This window comes from Rutidosis leptorrhynchoides, chromosome 2 (assembly GCF_046630445.1).
Source record: "Rutidosis leptorrhynchoides isolate AG116_Rl617_1_P2 chromosome 2, CSIRO_AGI_Rlap_v1, whole genome shotgun sequence".
NCBI lineage: Eukaryota > Viridiplantae > Streptophyta > Magnoliopsida > Asterales > Asteraceae > Rutidosis > Rutidosis leptorrhynchoides.
This window is the reverse complement of record NC_092334.1, coordinates 496,967,441-496,987,371: the sequence shown is the minus strand read 5'-3', so window position 1 is coordinate 496,987,371 and position 19,931 is coordinate 496,967,441. Positions and strand designations below refer to the sequence as shown.

Sequence of the window (19,931 nt, the reverse complement as noted above, 5' to 3'; positions counted from 1 at the left end):
GGGGGGGGGGGGGGGGTAAAGGGGAGGGGGTTTCACTTGGTCGTGCCCTTGGATCGGTTTCAAGGTTTCCTCCCTGCGATGGGGGCGGGGTTATTATCGCTGCATCGGCATAGTCGAAACGGGAGATGATCACAACGGGTGGTTTAGTCCCCCTCGGGTGATCCCAATCGCTGTTAAAAAAAGAATTCGTCTTAAAAAACGAAATTATCAAAATGTTCTTGCATGTCGCAAGGGGTCTTGCAAATTTTTCAAACTCACTTTAACAATTCGCCTTAAAATAAGTTGTGATGTGGTCCAGCGGTTGGTGGTCTGCCTCCTTTAGGGAAGGTCAGGAGTTCGACCCCCGTTGGCTACATATTAAAAACACAATTTCATCTCTGCCATGAAGTATCCACTCATGGCACCTTTCCCATATCGTTTGGGGGTGGGGTGGGGGGGGGGGGGGTAAAGGGGAGGGGGGTTTTACTTGGTCGTGCCCTTGGATCGGTTTCATGGTTTCCTCCCGGGCAGCGATGGGGGCGGGGTTATTATCGATGCATCGGCATAGTCGAAACGGGAGATGATCACAACGGGTGGTTTAGTCCCCCTCGGGTGATCCCAATCGCTGTTAAAAAAAAAATTCGTCTTAAAAATGAAATTATCAAAATGTTCTCGCATGTCGCAAGGGGTCTTGCAAGCTTTAAGAATGAGTCATGTCCGGTTGCTACCAATAAAACTCGGGTCGTGAACAAAAAAGTTCAAGTCCCAAAAGGTTTGCGAGCCTTTGTGAATGTGCAATACATGTTTTTTAACTTGCGACCTTACGACTTGGGCCAAAATCATGCATTCGCAAGGTCGCAAAGTGACATTACGAATAGCAAGTGACCTTGCGAATTGCACTTGCGAAATGGGTTAAGGTTTATTAAATTGTAATGAGTTTTTTGTAAAGGTCATATCTCTTAGACTCGTAGATCCGACTACTCGTCGTTTTTCGACTTTAAACGTTCTTTGACCGCTCATAAGTTGTTATAGAACTTTCTAATTTATAATTCCTTTATTTATCCACCATTATTGACTAAACTAAACAAATCACCTCCATAAATTTGAACTACACTACACAAATTGAAAATCACACATTTGTACATAAATCGCAACTCGTAATATGCGATCGTTTTTTGAATAATTTTTTAGACTTCAGTTGTAAAAAAAATTATAAATTTCTAAAAACATAATCACTTTAGAAAAACGGTGTCTAAATACGAGCTAAAGATTAAAAGTTATCGTAATTTGAAAATTTCCGATCATGCCCTGTCACGCCCAGTTACAAGAACACCTTGCAACCCATCTAATCACAAGGTGTCAAAGGCACCTTGAGACTTGCGAGCGCATTTTGACAATTTTCCTTTTTAGGGCGAATCACTATAGTTTCTTTGAAAAATGAGCGTTTTGATCAATCGCCTTATAAACTATTGACAAGATGCTCTGTATCTTTAAAGGAGAGAGTTTCTTGTTCCATATTCCGGTTGATCAATTCGTGCAAATCATATTCCGGTTAATCAATTTGCGCAATATGCAATCTAGAATATAGGCTTGTTTTTGACCTTTACGACAGTACATTTATGCTCATAAATCACTGGATTCAAACTCTTTCAAATGGAGGAGAGCGAGTGTGGGCTACTCCTATAATATTGGGTCTTAGAGTCAGTAGAGCGCAGTACAAGCAAATGGAGTGGCATCTGATTTTATTGATTACTACCAACCCAAGGGGAGAATCTAGGATCAATGTCTCAATTTTTTTTTTTTTTATTTTTTTTTTTATTTTTTTTTTACAAGTTTGTGGTTGTTTACCTTAAAAATCATAAATTTTACAATATAATATAAGGTCCTATAATTAGTATCCTATACGTTGAATGATACTTCTTATAAAAAAGAAAAAATTAAACTAACGGTGTTACGAGACACCACAACTTATATGCTAGATGCGCCACTGGGTCCAACCAGGTCCAACCAGTATGGAAGCATGTACGACCAAGAAACCGGCCGAAATCCCAGCACTACCTTCATCTTTAAACCGCAGCGTGAATGCAAACCCACACTACGACTGATGCTCCTTATTTCATGGATATATCAATTGACCCAGGTGTTGGTTTATTTTGGCTAGTAGAAGATATGTTTATCCCACATTGGTGGGAGGAAGATGTGAGGGGTGAGTGACTTGGTTATATAAGAGGAGCTAAGTCTTCATTCCAAATCGCACCAATCAATACACTTTAAGTATTTGATTATTTCTTTCTTTCTTACCCTTGTTTGAGAGTTGTATTAGTTAAATATTTTGGAGAGTGTAGTTGGCTTAAGAGAGTCGTCTATATCATTGTAACAATTTGTGATATAGTGTATTTTCTCTCTTTGGGGGCCGGTGGTTTTTCTCCTGTTTTGGAGTTTTCACGTTAAATCTTGTGTTGTGTATTGTTTTTATTTCTTTACTATTATTGTTGGGCTGGGTGGTGGGAATTAGTGAGACCGTAATTTCCCAACAACTGGTATCAGAGCGTCAGGTTTGACGGGGGTCTCGGTTATAGGAGTCGGAGTATGCTCTGTGGTTGCCACGGGAGTGGATCGTCCACATCATAAACGAGTTCTATTGATCGTATAGAGTATCTGGTTAGACAATATTTTTTCTGATTCGTAGTAATAGTTGGATTTGTTAGTGGCGAGTTGTGGATTTCCGATTTAAAGGGTCCTGGCTACCTGCTACATCTTTTGGCTATTCGAAACGTGAACAAAATCAGAGAAAGTGTTGTCTATAGGATACGGATACGATGTCGAAGTTCAGTCCAATGAGGTTTGATGTAGAGAAATTTGATGGGATGATCAATTTTGGCTTATGGCAGGTTCAAGTCAACGATGTGTTGATTCAGTCCGGTTTACACAAGGCTTTGAAGGGTAAACCCACCCTTGTTCCTGGCAGTGATTCTAGCAGTAAGTTCGATGAAGAAGAATGGGATGATATGGATTTGAGGGCAGCAAGTGCGATTCGTTTGTGTCTTGCAAAGAACGTGCTTGCAAATGTGCACGGGTTATCAACGACAAAGGAGCTTTGGGTTAAACTAGAGCAGTTGTACCAGGGCAAGGGCATCTCAAATCGGTTGTGTCTTAAAGAACAATTTCATACTCTGCGTATGGATGGGGGTTCAAAGATTTCAGATCATCTAAGTATTCTTAACGGTATTGTTTCAGAACTGGAGGCTATTGGAGTTAAAACGGATGATGAAGATAAAGCTTTGAGGTTGATATTATCTTTATCATCGTCTTATGAACACATGAAACCTATTTTGATGTATGGGAAGAAAACTCTGAAGTTTGAAGACGTTACTAGCAAGCTCCTATCCGAGGAGAAAAGACTGGAAGGTAACGGGGTCTCGTCATCAGGAGATACGATAGTGTTGTGTTCGGATAGGCAGAAGAGAAACTCTAGAAAGAATCTGACATGCTGGAAGTGCGGGAAGACTGGATATGTAAGGGTTAATTGTCCCGGTGGAGCTAATCCGGCAAATGGCTCCAAAGACGCTAACATTGTCTCCGTTGTTACGGAGAGTGACGAATTCCTCTGAAGTCACGTCATCCTCATGGTGTGTCCGCGCCACCATGGAAAGGGATATTCGTTAGCGGTTCCACAAATTGTACATGGGCATTGGTTTGGCGTTGATGCAAGGTGTGTGGTGGAAACTGATGTTGTAGCTGATGGGACTTTCGGGAAAGCCAAACAGGAAGTTGCACCATAACTGTTCAGCTGGTTATACAACATGTGCCGAGGTGAAATGCTTGGAATGTGATATTCTAAGTGCTATACTCTTAATGGTGGAGTATGATAATTCTTGTTAAGAGTTATGATTGTCTGTGATGACAATGATTGTCGGTTTAGACAATGTTCGATGAAGATGCAAGTTTTGTCTCTTGGGAGATAATGTCAACGGCATGAAGATGAGGATCTTGAAGTTGTCGTCGAGGAAGTGTCTACATCGGTTATCCTTGCAATGTGGAAGCATGGTTATCTTCTTCTATCCAAAAGGTGGAGATTTGTTGGTTTATTTTGGCTAGTAGAAGATATGTTTATCCCACATTGGTGGGAGGAAGATGTGAGGGGTGAGTGACTTGGTTATATAAGAGGGGCTAAGTCTTCATTCCAAATCGCACCAATCAATACACTTTAAGTATTTGATTATTTCTTTCTTTCTTACCCTTGTTTGAGAGTTGTATTAGTTAAATATTTTGAAGAGTGTAGTTGGCTTAAGAGAGTCGTCTATATCATTGTAACAATTTGTGATATAGTGTATTTTCTCTCTTTGGGGGCCGGTGGTTTTTCTCCTGTTTTGGAGTTTTCACGTTAAATCTTGTGTTGTGTATTGTTTTTATTTCTTTACTATTATTGTTGGGCTGGGTGGTGGGAATTAGTGAGACCGTAATTTCCCAACACCAGGAACAAAATCGCTGAAAAGACTCGGTTCAAGGAAGTTTAAGTTCGAAATACAGAAATGGGCAAAGGCAGTAGTTAGATATGCCCGCGAAATCAGCGATCGTCTTGGTGCTTCTCAAGTCCGCAAAGGGAGCACATGTGGGTAGCTCATCATCGATAAGACGAATAATCTGCCAACCTAGACAATCAACTGTTTTTTGATGGCCAATTCAGCACAACAGCAGACTGATGACTGCACGCAACGGCACCGGCCACTACGATAACAGATGCCAAGCACAAAGGCTCCAAATCGTATAAGCATGTTCAAATACACGGCCACAATCAAGATTATTTTTAATTTTTTTTTTCTATTTTTGTTATCCCTACATTAATGTATTCTATAACTCATTAAACAACGTTTAAAACAGACAAAATAAGGTCAAAGAGAAAGGAATATTCTATGCTACAAACCTACAACTCTTAAAGATGACATTTTTTCGTAGACACAAAAATTAGGTACACTAATATATGGACTAATATGTGCTTACCAAATGGTTTTAATTGATATTAAACAATTACTGATCAGATTTCGGTTTTGTCTGTCACGAGCATCCCTCTACCGCCAGACATGTTTCTTAAAAGCTGCTTAGAACACATATTCTGTGCTTCAGTTGCATTCTTCATTCGGTTTGCTTTCACCCAATCAGGTTCCTACCAAAACCCCAAGATTACAGATAAAACATAACCCGAACTGAAAAATTCCTACACAAATAAATTTTTACAAAGTATCATACCTCGGGTACAATTCTTGAGAAACCAAACTTGATGAGAAGTAGAACATGTTCCATAATTAGGATAGCTGCAAGGCCAGGGGAAATGTTCCAATTCCCGTCCCTATCGTACAAACATACTAGAAGTATGCAGTTGGTACATATTGATACAACGATCAAAAACTGAAAATCAAAATCACATTTTCCGTTATTATAAGGTCTATAAAAATAAATGAAGTATACAAACCAACCGTAAATACCTGAAATATGTTGAGCCAAGCACCGATTGTTGCAGCCAGTCGAGGAACTGGTCTTCTATACATAGCAAGAAGCTTTAACGCATCCGCCCTGATTTCTGTTAGATTGTTCTTTACGCCACAACCATATATAAATTAGATCTCGCATTTCAAATTTAAACTTTCATATACTTTAAACGTGGAAAATGAATTTAGGTTTCAATTTACCACTGCAGCGAAAGCAAATGCAGGAGGAAAAGCACACGCAAACATCATAATCATCCCAAATTGCAAAGCTAACTCCAGAAACTCTGCACAATATTCTTTTAATAAAACATTCCACAATCGAAAAAAAATGAATTAAAGTTTTTCAATTGAATATTATTATTATTACCATCGAACAGCCCATCTTCAAGTTCATCTCCAATACTGGCAGAATATATAGGCTTGAAAAACTCCTTCTCGACCCTTGAATTAAAATACGGTTTTCTGCTTGCAGGCCCTTTCTCCCGTTTTTTCTTGTTCCTTTGCAGATAACGAGCCAGCAACAATATTAGCCACAACGCAAATTACGAGGCTAAAAGACCGAATAAGGACCAAAAACAGAGATACGTACCGAACAGCTCTATATTTTCTATAGCTGTACTTGATGAATGGTAGAGAGTTCTCCATCAGATTTTCTAGTACCTGGACGGCATATTTTTAATACGTTTCGGTTTCATTTTAGATAGTTGATAAACACAACACCAACTTTTAAAAAACGCAGTAAAAAAATATTACCTCAGATATAATTAGACGTTGAATAATTACTTGACGAAGAGTCATGATATTACGATGCAGAATTGCATGGTAAAGTATTCCAATGTATGACTGCATAAAATACAGCCCAAACACCTGCATAGGATGTATTGTTATGTTAATTTTCTTACTCTGATCAGCTTAAGGTTGTAATTTCGACCCATTTACATATAAATAATCCAATGAACAGGACAATCGGGTCATTTGAAGGACTTTTAGATGAACTGGGTAGATTAAAAAAAGAGTATACGACTGAAGTTTCCCACGCTCTACCTCCAAACTCGTTTTTTATTTAAAAGGTGAACTTATTGTAAAGTACGGAGTAATAAAATTTCGTAACTAACCCATTTTCACCCGTTACTTGAGCAACCCATGTATCTACCTTTAGAGACAACTATATGATAATATAAAATTCGTTTCGGACCTTGTAAACCAAGCTATTAGCTCGGTATTCAGAGTTCTCATTCTTTTCATCCTTGATTAGCTTCACCGACACCTTCCCCCCAATTTGTGTGAAATACCGAATGGAAAATAGGTACACTGCTGTCAGCCCAAACCTGAATATAAAATAAAAATCGATATATTATAATTATAACTTGATATTGATATGACAGCAGGAAAGAAACAGAACTTCAATACATAAGATGCTTACTTTATGATATCAGAACCAATACTCTCGTACAGATGCGCATAAGCCAATTCAAACGGAAGCTGAAGACATATTATACTCAAGATAACAATTGCATCATTTCTTAATCGCATCATTCGTACAAACCATTCTTCTCTTTGAAACTTTTCTTTTTCCTTCGATCTATCAGCCCCGAGTTTTTTAACTAACCCTACAGACGAATGAAACCAACTCCATTCGGTGTCCATATATTTATATGCAGACTCTGCTCCCACTGAATAACAAATTTGGCACCTACATTCGTAAATCGGAAAACGAGTAATCAACTACACCGAGAAAATATTCAAATTACACAAATATCTAAAACATGCAGTGATCAAATATATACATTACCTGGCCAAAAGGGTTGAGTTCTTCCGTTTCCAGAACTGGAAAAAGAAGACTGCCCATGAAACTATGCATACAAAGAAAACGGGAAGCACCCATAACTGCATAGATCTGGAAATAAAAATAAAATAATTAAAATTAGAACATAAATAGATAATTCTAAGATACATAAATAACCCAACAAAGAGCTTAACATACCCAAGATTAACTAGTTGCAAAAGTAGCCCAAATGCAGCCGGGAAAATCAACCACTTTGTGTACATTCCAAGGAAAGCAAAATACGTTGCAATCTACACCATATGCACATAATAAGTATATATGCAATTTGAATATGTTTTTATGTTTGAAATTAACAATCAGGGTTGCAAATAAATAAGTAAACACTATTCTACCTTTGCTCCATAGTAATCATATATCTCATCAATAGGTTGATTTGTGAGGTCCCACCAGTTTAAAGCCCAACGTTTCAGCAACTGCTTTCTCATTGTCTCATCTATCAAACAAAATACAGTCGAATTAAGGTTCCAGGGTCAATTAATGTCATGTACAAATAGAAAATATAAATAAATATAAATGAATAAAAAAGTAAGGATACCATGGATAGGAAACACTTCTTTAACAATGGCTTCGGTTTCTAATTTCCACAAAAGAGGTTCCCCAGGCTCCCATTCAATGTCTCTGCAGTTAGATTTCAAAACGATAGCGGACTCGCTTTTGTTAACCTGTTCAATTCGGTTAAAATTTTTGGAGACGATTTATTAGCTTGTTTACTGTATCTATAAATAAACTATGGAACATCAATGTCGTATGATATACGTGATTAAAGTTGCATTAGAGGAATAGCTTACTATTCCATATATCAAGTGATTATAGCAACGAAAACGCTCACACCAACTGAACAAAGAACCATCAGATTGTCTGATAAAAGCCTCAGATTCATCCCATTCAAATTGTAAATCCACCCCTGAAATAAAATATACATGTTCAGAAAACGTCTTAAACAACACGTTATCTGTTGTCAAAGCTTATTTACATATTCACCTATTTGAGTTCTTTTCTTCAACTGTAACTCAGCAGCCGCCTTCCCTAATATATCCACCGGCGCTGCTAACTGAAAAACAAAAAAGAGAACATAAAGGCTAAGTTATAATCAGGGCGTAACTGCAAAGGGGCAGGCGGGCACCGCACACAGGGGATTTGTAACTTTTAATGCAAAATTTTTGAATTTTTTCATTTCGCCCTAGCGAATTTTTTTCTTGTCCAAAAGTCTTCATATTTTGCCCATAAGACTCCGTATTTTGCCCATAAGCCTCCCCAAAACCTTCATATTTTGCATAGAAAAAATTGGTACGCTTTTGAAAAAATTTCGCCCACAGTGAAAAAAATTATGTTCCACTGGTTATAATATAAGTTGCATATTGCACACATTATCTTTAAGGGGTTTTACTAGGGTTTTAGAGTTCAACTTACAAGGTGCTAACTCACATTGTTTACATACATCCTGTGGAAACCAAACCATGTTCTTGAAGAATAGTACAGGGCATGACAAATAAACTAAAAACTAAAAAATATCTCAAACAAATTGATTCAATTTCATAAAGTTTCATACTTTCAACTTATATAAGTACTATAAACTAATTTTTCATCATAATAAAAAATAAACAATTACAAAAGAATGATATATACATTATGGGTAAAATAAAATATGTACATATACCTTGAGGAAATCATCATGAAGGCCAGTAATTGTATCAACAATTAGACCAATTTTGTTGAATTCATCCACAAGTAGTTCAACACAATCACACCCATAACCTTCCCCAATTTGATCCATTATCCTTTTTGGAACAACCACCCCCATTTCATAACATATTTTTTCCTCCATAATTTCAAACAAACCCTAAATGTGGTCGGCGTCGAGAATGTAACGGTTTTATTTATGTCAATTAGGGTTTTAAGGATGATGTGAGAAATACAAGAGAGATAATGTGGCATGCTTTGAGAATGTAACGTTTTAAGAATTCCAAGAATAATGTGAAAAATACAAGAGAGAAAATGAGAGACACGTGGAGTAGTTATAATGAAAGGGTTCTGCCACGTGGCTGTTTGCTGTGTTTTTTACACGTCAGCCAATTGATGCCGACTTGAAGACGATGAATACGAAGGAAGTCATCAGGAATTAAGGTGAAAGACAAATGCTGATACGGCATGTACACATTTATTTTATCAATGGAAATGGATGAATGTTGCCGCTTTAATCGGTGATTTAATATTTATATTTCGTTTTATATTTTTTTGGATCAAGACAAGATGTAATAAAACTTGCACATATTTATGGGAAAATGGAAATGGTCCTCTGGAATTGGTTTTGAATTCAATTTTATTTTTTAAATTTTAATATTTTAATTTAATTTAATTTCTTAAAAACGGAACGAACACGCTGTGTCTCCAATAAACAAGTACTGAGCGGAAACTATCGGGATATATTTTAGTGGGTTTTCACTTTTTTGGGGGTGATGTGATTTTATTACAGTAGATATATGGGACCCACGTGTCACATCATATAATTGTTACGGTAAGCTCATAAATTTGGGCCACCAAAACTATCTGGCAGGCTTCAAACTTGAAGCTAAACTCGTGTAAAACAAAACATATAAAGGATACAATGATTCGGGCTTGGATTATTGATGTACGGTGTATTTTTTTTTTTTCAAAATGGTCAATGATAGTACCTTTTTATTGGCCCTTCATTGTTTTGATGAAGTAATCTTGTTATAATATTTACTTTCTTCGCCGAAATATATATATATATATATATATATATATATATATATATATAGGCAGGATCAATGGGGAAGTAACCAATCGGGGGGAAGCAAAAAAATTTTTTTTTCGTTTTTTTTAAATTTTTTTTCCGGCATCAAGATCACACGAAAATATGAACATTTAGAAGAGACACTTCGTGATGAATGTTATTATTTAGGCGGGAAAGCGATCGACAAAAATAACATTCAAGATAATATTGTCCGTGAAGAATATGAACGTTTTTTCTTCTTCATGTTTTGTGAAGTAAAATTTAGCCCGATTTAGAGTTTAGGGTTTAGGGTTTGGTAACCCTAAACCCTAAACTCTAAACCGTTCGTGTTAAAAACTCAATCTAAATCCTAAATCTAAACCCTAAATCTAAACCCTAAACCCTAAATTTCTAAACCCCAATAGCTAAAACCTCAAAATACGCTCGAAAAACACGATAATTGTTATATATTACTTCTTCGAGCGTTTTTCCGCCAAAATAAAAATATTTATCACAAAGTGTCTCTACTAAATGTTCATATTTTCATCTCATCTATAATGTTCGTGAACAAAGTTTTTTCAAAAAACGAAAAAAAAAAAAAATTTTTTGCTTCCCCTCGCTTCCCCCCGAATGGTTACTTTCCTCTTGATCCTACCACTATATATATATATATATATATATATATATATATATAAAGACGTTTTTTTTTTCACACAAATTTCTTTTGTGAGGTGAAACTTTCATGATAGCCAAAAAGAGAATAATAACAAGAGAAACTTTTAAGATTGCTTTCGCAAAGCTATACGAACAGGTCGCATCCCTCATAATACGTTACGTGTGAAAGTGGGTTGTGACGACCCAGAAATTTCCGATCAAATTTAAACTTAATCTTCAAATAATTTAATGTTTTCGACAAGATAAGCAAATGCTGTAATGTTGAAATCTCAAAAACTTTGAACTGTGTTTCATATATTCAGTTGACCTTCGACTATTCCCGACGATTCACGAACCACTATCTGTAAATAAATACATATATATTTAAATATAAATATATAAATATGAAAGAGAAACTTATGTGATTGAATTCATTTGTGTAAATAAAAATAATATATAATATTACTATAAATCTATATATATATATATATATATATATATATATATATATATATATATATATATATATATATATATATATATATGATTTAGAGTTTATTTAATAAACGCTTGTAGTACTCGTTTGTCATCTTGATAGTTATTAATCAAGTTAAAAACGAACTTATGTGATTTTTAAAAAACGGTGAGCCGAAAATGAGTTCTATAAATTTTAGTCTTACTAAAAATGTATTTAGGATTTAGTTATTAAATTTCAACACTTTTTATATTTTACCCAGGATCGGGCGTGGACAGTGAGTTAATTTTTGTTTAATAATTTATGATTGAATTTTATACCATAATGACCAAAATAAATAAATATAGTTAATTTAAAAATATAGAATTTTTCTGAACACTTTTATTCGCCACTGAGTAAACAACGGAGTACGATATATTAGCCCCTGAAAACTGTCGGTAGAATGAGACAATTAGAAGTCTGCTATTCTGTGCATAATTGAAACGAATCTTGAATTATTACTTATAGTTACTGTTATTGATTGGTTACAAGTATTATTATATTTATATTATTATTTTTACATATATATATATATATATATATATATATATATATATATATATATATATATATATATATATATATATATATATATATATATATATATATATATATATATATATATATATATATATATATACATGGATACAGATGTAGTTAATCACACTCACTAACATCACCTTGGAAACTTTCACCTTCTTCTTCTGCGAGAACCGGAGCCACCATCATCAATCGCTACCACCACCCGCCATCTCGTTCTCTCTCTTATTTGTAACAAAGAACCACCATGGTTCCGCACCATCTTAGAGACTCGACACCACCTTCACAATCACTCTTTTCTCTCTCTCTCTCTCTCTCTCTCTACATTTTTCTCGTGAACCTTGAAAGCCATTATCAAACCAACCTCATTTCTGCCATCAATCTATCGTCACTGTTGTGCTACTGCTTTGTTTATGATCAAACCGAAAAACAACCTTCAATCCTCTTAAACTGCTACTGTATGTTTTGATTTAAATACCACGTAAACACCACAACCGACCGCTGCAATCATCATCATGTCTGCCACCACCACCGGAGAATCCATCACCACCAGTTACCCACAACACCAACCGTCACTCTCTCCATTAACAAACTCACGGCCACCATCTCAATCTCTCCTGTTTCGGCTTTCTATAATCACAACCACCACTAGACCACTGGGATCACCACCATCAACCGCCACACCCACCATCGAAACCGTTCTACTACTGCCACTGTTTCAGTTCGCAAAAACCACCATCACCATCTTCATTCTTCTCATTTAATTGTTTCTGTTTTCTATCTTTGTACGAGCAGGAATAAGTAAAACCCACTACAAATTTTTCCTGTAAACCTGCTGTTAACTCACTACTACTGTTACGTGATGATATTGCTACAGCTACTACCGAAATCATCTTCTTGCTTCGACACTTCTGCTCAATCTAAACTCCAATCAAACAACCTATGTAACCTGCAACTCGCCATTCTTTATTTTTTTTATCACGATGTAACAAAGACGAAGATGGTGAGTGGTGATTAAATAGTGATGATGATCATAACCGAAGAAGATGAATAGTAAAAGGAAACGAAGATAAGAAATGATGATGATTGATATGATGATGATAACTCGATAAAGATGATGACTGTGATTACCACTGTTTGTTGAAGTTTCCTATTCGAACATCACAACACCAAACCCAATTTGATACGTGATTCATCTGCTACTTTTGTTTTGGATTGTGAGGCTCAACCCAGAAATTGAAGCCCGATATCAAACAAGCCCAACACTACAAACTGCTGCTATAAATTTTTTTTGTTAGCCCACTTGCCGAATTAAAGTCCAACACTAACGTGGTAAACTGCTGCTGCTCGATCTCTTTTAATACAGTAACTAAAAAACATGATCATGATGATACGAGTAGATGATAATATCATGATGATGTTAAAGATGAGTGATGAAATGAAGTGAGATGAATATAGATGATGATAATTAAGAATCGAAAAAGATAATGATTATGATAATAATTCAAATGATACTGTTTAGGATCACGATAACATGGTTAAGAGTATGATGATGATAATTAAAATGATATATGATAATAATGATGGTGACGATGAATATGATAGCGAGATGATGATAAGAATGATGATGATGGATATTAGGATTATGATGATGATGGAAGAATGATGATGATGATCATGGAGTGATAATTGTATGATGATGATGATGATGATGATGTTATTGATAGAGATGAGGATCATGGCATGAAAATGATGATGTAGAGATGATAACATAATGATGGTATAAATTCTTACTTATTAATATTATTATTATTATTATTATTATTATTATTATTATTATTATTATTATTATTATTATTATTATTATTATTATTATTATTATTATTATTATTATTATTATTATTATTATTATTATTATGAAAATAATACAATTTGTTATTATTTTTATAAATATTAGTATTAATATCGTTTTATAATTATTAGTATTATCATCATTATTATTATTAACATAAGTATTATTATTAATATTATCATTATTATTATTATTAATATGATTATCATTATTAGTATTATTATTATTAAAAATTATTATCGTTATTATCGTTTTTACAAAAATTATCATTTTGTTATCATTAAAACTATATTATTATTAATATTATCATTTTTACTACTATTATTATTATTATTATTATTATTATTATTATTATTATTATTATTATTATTATTATTATTATTATTATTATTATTATTATTATTATTATTATTACTTTTCATATTAACAATACTATTATAACAAATAAATAAAATCTATAAAAGAATATATTTATTTCAAATACCATAATATTACAATATAAAATATATATAAACTTAGTTTATTAATATTTTATATGTTAATATATATACACTTGTTATAGGTTCGTGAATCCGAGACCAACCCTGCATTGTTCAGTTCAGTCGTATGCATATTTTTACTACAAAATATCGTATCGTGAGTTTCATTTGCTCCCTTTTTAAATGCTTTTGCAATATATATTTTTGAGACTGAGAATACATGCACTTTTATAAATGTTTGACGAAATAGATACAAGTAATCGAAAACTACCTTATATGGTTGGATTATCGAAATCGAATATCGCCCTTCAAGTCTGGTAACCCAAGAATTAGGGAAATGGCCCCTAATTGACGCGAATCCTAAAGATAGATCTATTGGGACTAACAACCCCCATTCATGTCTATGGATGGCTTTAGTACTTCGAGATTATTATTATACAGACGTCAATGTCTGTGGGGATATTCTATGCATTATGGTTAATGTCGGTTACCAGGTGTTCAATCCATATGAATGATTTTTATGCAGATGGCTATATGCATGCATGATGTGTATGAGAAATGAAAATATGAAATCTTGTGGTCTATTAAAAATGATGGAAATGAATATTGATGATAAACTAATGAACTCACCAACATTTTGGTTAACACTTTAAAGCATGTTTATTCTCAGGATTAAAAGAAATCTTCCGCCGTGCATTTTCTCATTTTAAAGATATTACTTGGAGTCACTCATGGCATATTTCAAAAGACGTTGCATTCGAGTCGTTGAGTTCAACAAGATTATCATTAAGTCATTGATAGTTTGGATATATTATGAAATGGTATGCATGCCTGTCAACTTTCGATGTAATGAAAATTTATCTTTTAAAAACGAATGCAATGTTTGTAAAATGTATCATATAGAGGTCAAATACCTCGCGATGTAATCAACTATTATGAATCGTTTATAATCGATATGAACGGGGCATTTCAGTTGATATCAGAGCGGTGGTCTTAGCGAACAAGGTCTTGCATTAGTGTGTCTAACTGATAGTTGTTTAAATGCATTAGTGGGTCTGGATTTCGACCGTGTCTGCATGTCAAAAGTTTTGCTTATCATTTCATGTCAAAAATTATTTGCTTATCATCCTTAAAGTCTAGACATGTCTTACTGCCTCTATTGCATAGACAGTGTATAGATAAATTCATATCTTAGCGTATCTGTTACTGTAAAGCTTTGCCTGACATATTTCGTAAATTCCTCCGTAATTTACGACATCTCTTGTTCTATATATAGATATTCTATGTAATTAGAATATCATCCAATATCCGAAAATCATTTCATACCGAAAAACCCTTTACTCAATCGTACGAAATGGAACTCGCCACTAGTTCAAGTTCTTCGGAATCCGACAGCTATTCCGACATGGATGTTCACCTAAGCTCCGAAAACAGCGTCACCGGAATGAATCAACCAATCAGCCATCATCAATTCTGGATGAATTGGGGATGAGTTTGTAGTCGACTTAATTAATGGAGACGAGAAGAAGGCGATCCTTTCCACCAACCGAATTCACCTCTTGGTGAAGAACCTGAAGCACTTACCGGCGAACCTGTCCGAAACACCATATTCACCCTCATTTCCAGGATATCTCGCAATGATTATATGATATTCAAAATTCTCAACTTTATTCATCCGCTTGTTCCAACCGCCAATCATCCCGGAATAATAGAAGAAGTCAACGAGCTTCGCGCTCAAATAGTGACGCTGGAGAATATGGTGCAATATCTACGAGCATCAGCAACACCAGCAGCATAACCAGTACCACCATTCACGACATCCACATCCCATGATTCAACATCACAAAATGTCCCACGAACATCAACGTCATACGTACCATAGATACCAAGGAGTATCAATAACAATAACTGATGAAGTATTAATTCATAACTTCATTGGAGAAATATTAGGCGGCGATTATGTAATCTCTAAAGTTTTAGCGATTATTTATTCTAGTTCCAACCTAAAAATCAAATGAGATTAATATCATATTAACTCATTAAATCTATATTACATCTGAAGAAAATATATATATGTAAGTATATTTTCATAAAGATTGTAATTAAAAATTCTTTTGTACAAACTGTTAATGGTGAAAATATTTTAACGGGTAGGTAATACCCGAGGAATATTTAGATTTCACATTAATAAGTTACACTGTACATTCTTCAAATCTGATTCAACAGTCATTTACTATCCTACTTACATCCACAGATATACGTATCCGTTCACCGCAGAATAACTATTTTCATTCAATTTCATATTTAGATTTTGACTTATCAGAATCCAACAAGTGGCATAATAAAGAAAACATTGGAAAAAAATAAAATTTGTTAGAAACAAACAAATTAACTATGAGAAATTTTGTTAAGAATTAACGCAAACAAAATCCTAGCTAGCTGTTAATTCCTTATTACATTTTATTTATCGCAATTTATTTATCGCAATTTTAATTCTCGCAATTTTATTTATCGTCATTTAATTTCTGTTATTTATTTTACGCACTTTAAATATCGGGACACGTATACAATGTTTTGACATATCATATCGACGTCATATATATATATTATTTGGAATAACCATAGACACTCTATATGCAGTAATGCTCGAGTTAGCTATACAGGGTTGAGGTTGATTCTAAAATAATATATATGCCTTGAGTTGTGATCGAGTCTGAGACATGTATACAATGGGTCACGATACGTATTAATTAATTCGAATATAATATATTAAACTATATATGAATTATTGAATTACTAACTGTGGACTACTAACTGTGGACTACCAACATTGAACAATTAAAATGAATTAAAATATTGATTATAATATATGAAACTAAATATTTCTTCAAGTTTGCCACTTGATTTCATCTTAAACCTCGTTTGTATCTTGACGATTACAATCTGCGTTCAAACCTTTCATAATTCTTGAAAATACCTCAATCGAGAGGATGAACCAACCGCATTTAATCTACGGAAGGAAAGATTTATGCATATAGTTATGCACCTGAAAAACTCTCGAAAACTGAGTAAACATTTAACACGTAGCTGTGCTAATTCCTTTAGCGTTATTATTACCGAAAATAACTCTGCAACTCCTGTTCGAGATAGTCAGTTTTGTCACAGCTCCAGCAAGTCAACTTCGACTTTTCGTTCGATACAACCTTATTATAACCTTGATAAATATGCGTCCTCTTTTATTGTTACCGGGGAACATTTTATATTCCACCATATTACCAGCAGACGTACCAGCAACCTCGTTGCTCCTTGGCTTAAATTTTTCCGACAAATCACTATATTTATCTATTGAAGTCTTATCATGAACTCATCGGCATCTTGTAACGATAATTACCATACCAAATACCGGGAGGCATCAATCGATAATCTCGAATTTCTCAGCGATTCTACGACAACAATTATATATATAACTTATATATATATATATATATATATATATATATATATATATATATATATATATATATATATATATATATATATATATAACTTCTATCTCCTGGATTTACGAACTTTAATTCTGAATTTCTGAAAAGCGCTTTAGCCTATGAATCAGTTTTCTGAGTTTTGAAAAAGCTGATGAAGCAGTGAAAACTGAAGACTGCCTTAACAGTCAAAAGTTTGATAATAAAGAGTGACATACTGCTCAAAAATTTTGGTATTAGAAAACGGATTGAGCAAACTATGAAGAAGGCTGTGAACAAATCACAAGGACTAAACCTGCATTCAAAGAATCCAAATGATTCAGTGTCTTCTGAAGTCATTTGCGAATACCTTGCTCCTTACTCTAAACCTTTGCGGATAATATTCTTCATCATCCTCTGATCTTAGATATTCTAAGATATCATCGTATCTTTTATTATAAATATCCTCGATATTTCTGAAGATATTTTCATAACTATTCTTATCTGAAATCATTTATCTCTTCGCGCTATCAGTATTACATTATAAAGGAAACTATTTAGTTTCTATATTCTGAAAACCTTCGAGTTTAAATTATGAATGTTTTTGAAGTAGTGTTGGGAACTGAAGCATGAGTTAGTATAATATAATGACGCCCGGCCAACGTGATTATATTACAGAAAGTCATGCTGAAGTTTTTAATGGAACGTGATGATGGTTCACAGATCATACCCTCATCATGAACCATGTTACACGACTCTTTCATTCTACTTAAGCTCTAAGCACATCACGAAAATATTTCATTTGATATTTATGTTCTTCCGTAATTCCAACAGTTGCTAATAAATCGTGCTATTATATTTTCTTTCTGATTAGAAGATTTCCTTAAATTCCTTGAATTCCAGAAATCCACCATGACTAAGTCAAAAGTTAAGACGTAACTTTTCACTCGTACTCTTCACAAAATCAAATTGTTTTGTCTATATTAATCGATGATGATAAAACTCTAATTTTCAGCTAGTATGCATCATGAAAACATACTTATTGTCAGCCATGACCATCCCAATCAAATTTCGGGATGAAATTTCTTTAACGGGTAGGTACCGTGACGACCCAGAAATTTCCTATCAAATTTAAACTTAATCTTCAAATGATTTAATATTTCCGACACGATAAGCAAAGGCTGTAATGTTGAAATCTCAAAAACTTTGAACTGTGTTTCATATATTCATTTGACCTTCGACTATTCCCGATGATTCACGAACCACTATCTGTAAATAAATACATATATATTTAAAAATAAATATATAAATATGAAAGAGAAACTTATGTGATTTAATTCATTTGTGTAAATAAAAATAATATATATATATATATATATATATATATATATATATATATGATTTAGAATTTATTTAAAAAACGCTCGTAGTACTCGTTTGTCATATTGATAGTTATTAATCAAGTTAAAAAACGAACTTATGTGATTTTTAAAAAACGGTGAGCCGAAAATGAGTTCTATAAATTTTAGGCTTACTAAAAATGTATTTAGGATTTAGTTATTAAATTTCAACACTTTTTATATTTTACCCAGGATCGGGCGTGGACAGTGAGTTAATTTTTGTTTAATAATTTATGATCGAATTTTATACCATAATGACCAAAATAAATAAATATAGTTAATTTAAAAATATGGAATTTTTCTGAACACTTTTATTCGCCACTGAGTAAACAACGGAGTACGATATATTAGCCCCTGAAAACTGTCGGTAGAATGAGACAATTAGAAGGATGCTATTCTGTGCATAATTGAAACGAATCTTGAATTATTACTTATAGTTACTGTTATTGATTGGTTACAAGTATTATTATATTTATATTATTATTATTACATATATCTATATCTAATATCTACAACTATATATATATATATATATATATATATATATATATATATATATATATATATATATATATATATATATATGTATATGTATATATATATATATATATATACATACATGGATACATATATAGTTAATCACACTCACTCACATCACCTTGGAAACTTTCACCTTCTTCTTCTGCGAGAACCAGAGCCACCATCATCAATCGCTACCACCACCCGCCATCTCGTTCTCTCTCTTATTTGTAACAAAGAACCACCATGGTTCCACACCATCTTCGAGACTTGACATCACCTTCACAATCACTCTCTTCTCTCTCTCTCTCTCTACATTTTTCTCGTGAACCTTGAAAGCCATTATCAAACCAACATCATTTCTACCATCAATCTATCATCACTGTTGTGCTACTGCTTTGTTTATGATCAAACCAAAAAACAACCTTCAATCCTCTTAAACTGCTACTGTATGTTTTGATTTAAAT

General features: G+C 33.7%; 1 protein-coding gene across 1 annotated transcript; it reads right to left on the bottom strand.

The window, feature by feature from the left end:
* Positions 1-5,014: 5,014 nt before the first annotated feature.
* LOC139889484 (anoctamin-like protein At1g73020) lies at positions 5,015-19,649 on the bottom strand. The gene is made up of 17 exons (XM_071872432.1): positions 19,599-19,649; positions 8,969-9,151; positions 8,293-8,362; positions 8,100-8,215; positions 7,847-7,973; positions 7,644-7,744; positions 7,450-7,541; positions 7,258-7,362; positions 6,889-7,158; positions 6,661-6,793; positions 6,219-6,332; positions 6,055-6,125; positions 5,833-5,963; positions 5,667-5,749; positions 5,463-5,570; positions 5,227-5,385; positions 5,015-5,143 (listed from the first exon to the last, which is right to left on the bottom strand). Exons 1-17 carry the CDS (start codon positions 19,647-19,649, stop codon positions 5,015-5,017), a joined length of 2,043 nt encoding a protein of 680 aa, XP_071728533.1.
* Positions 19,650-19,931: the final 282 nt, after the last annotated feature.

What these genes read in the sequence shown, in the direction of transcription:
- LOC139889484 (XM_071872432.1), bottom strand. Translation starts at nt 19,649, where the DNA reads ATGGTGGCTCTGGTTCTCGCAGAAGAAGAAGGTGAAAGTTTCCAAGGT. An exon ending in AGAAGTGTTTCCTATCCATG is followed by an intron (nt 7,745 to 7,846) that starts GTATCCTTACTT and finishes TTTGTTTGATAG; the next exon opens with ATGAGACAATGAGAAAGCAG. An exon ending in CATTTGCTTTCGCTGCAGTG is followed by an intron (nt 5,571 to 5,666) that starts GTAAATTGAAAC and finishes TGTGGCGTAAAG; the next exon opens with AACAATCTAACAGAAATCAG.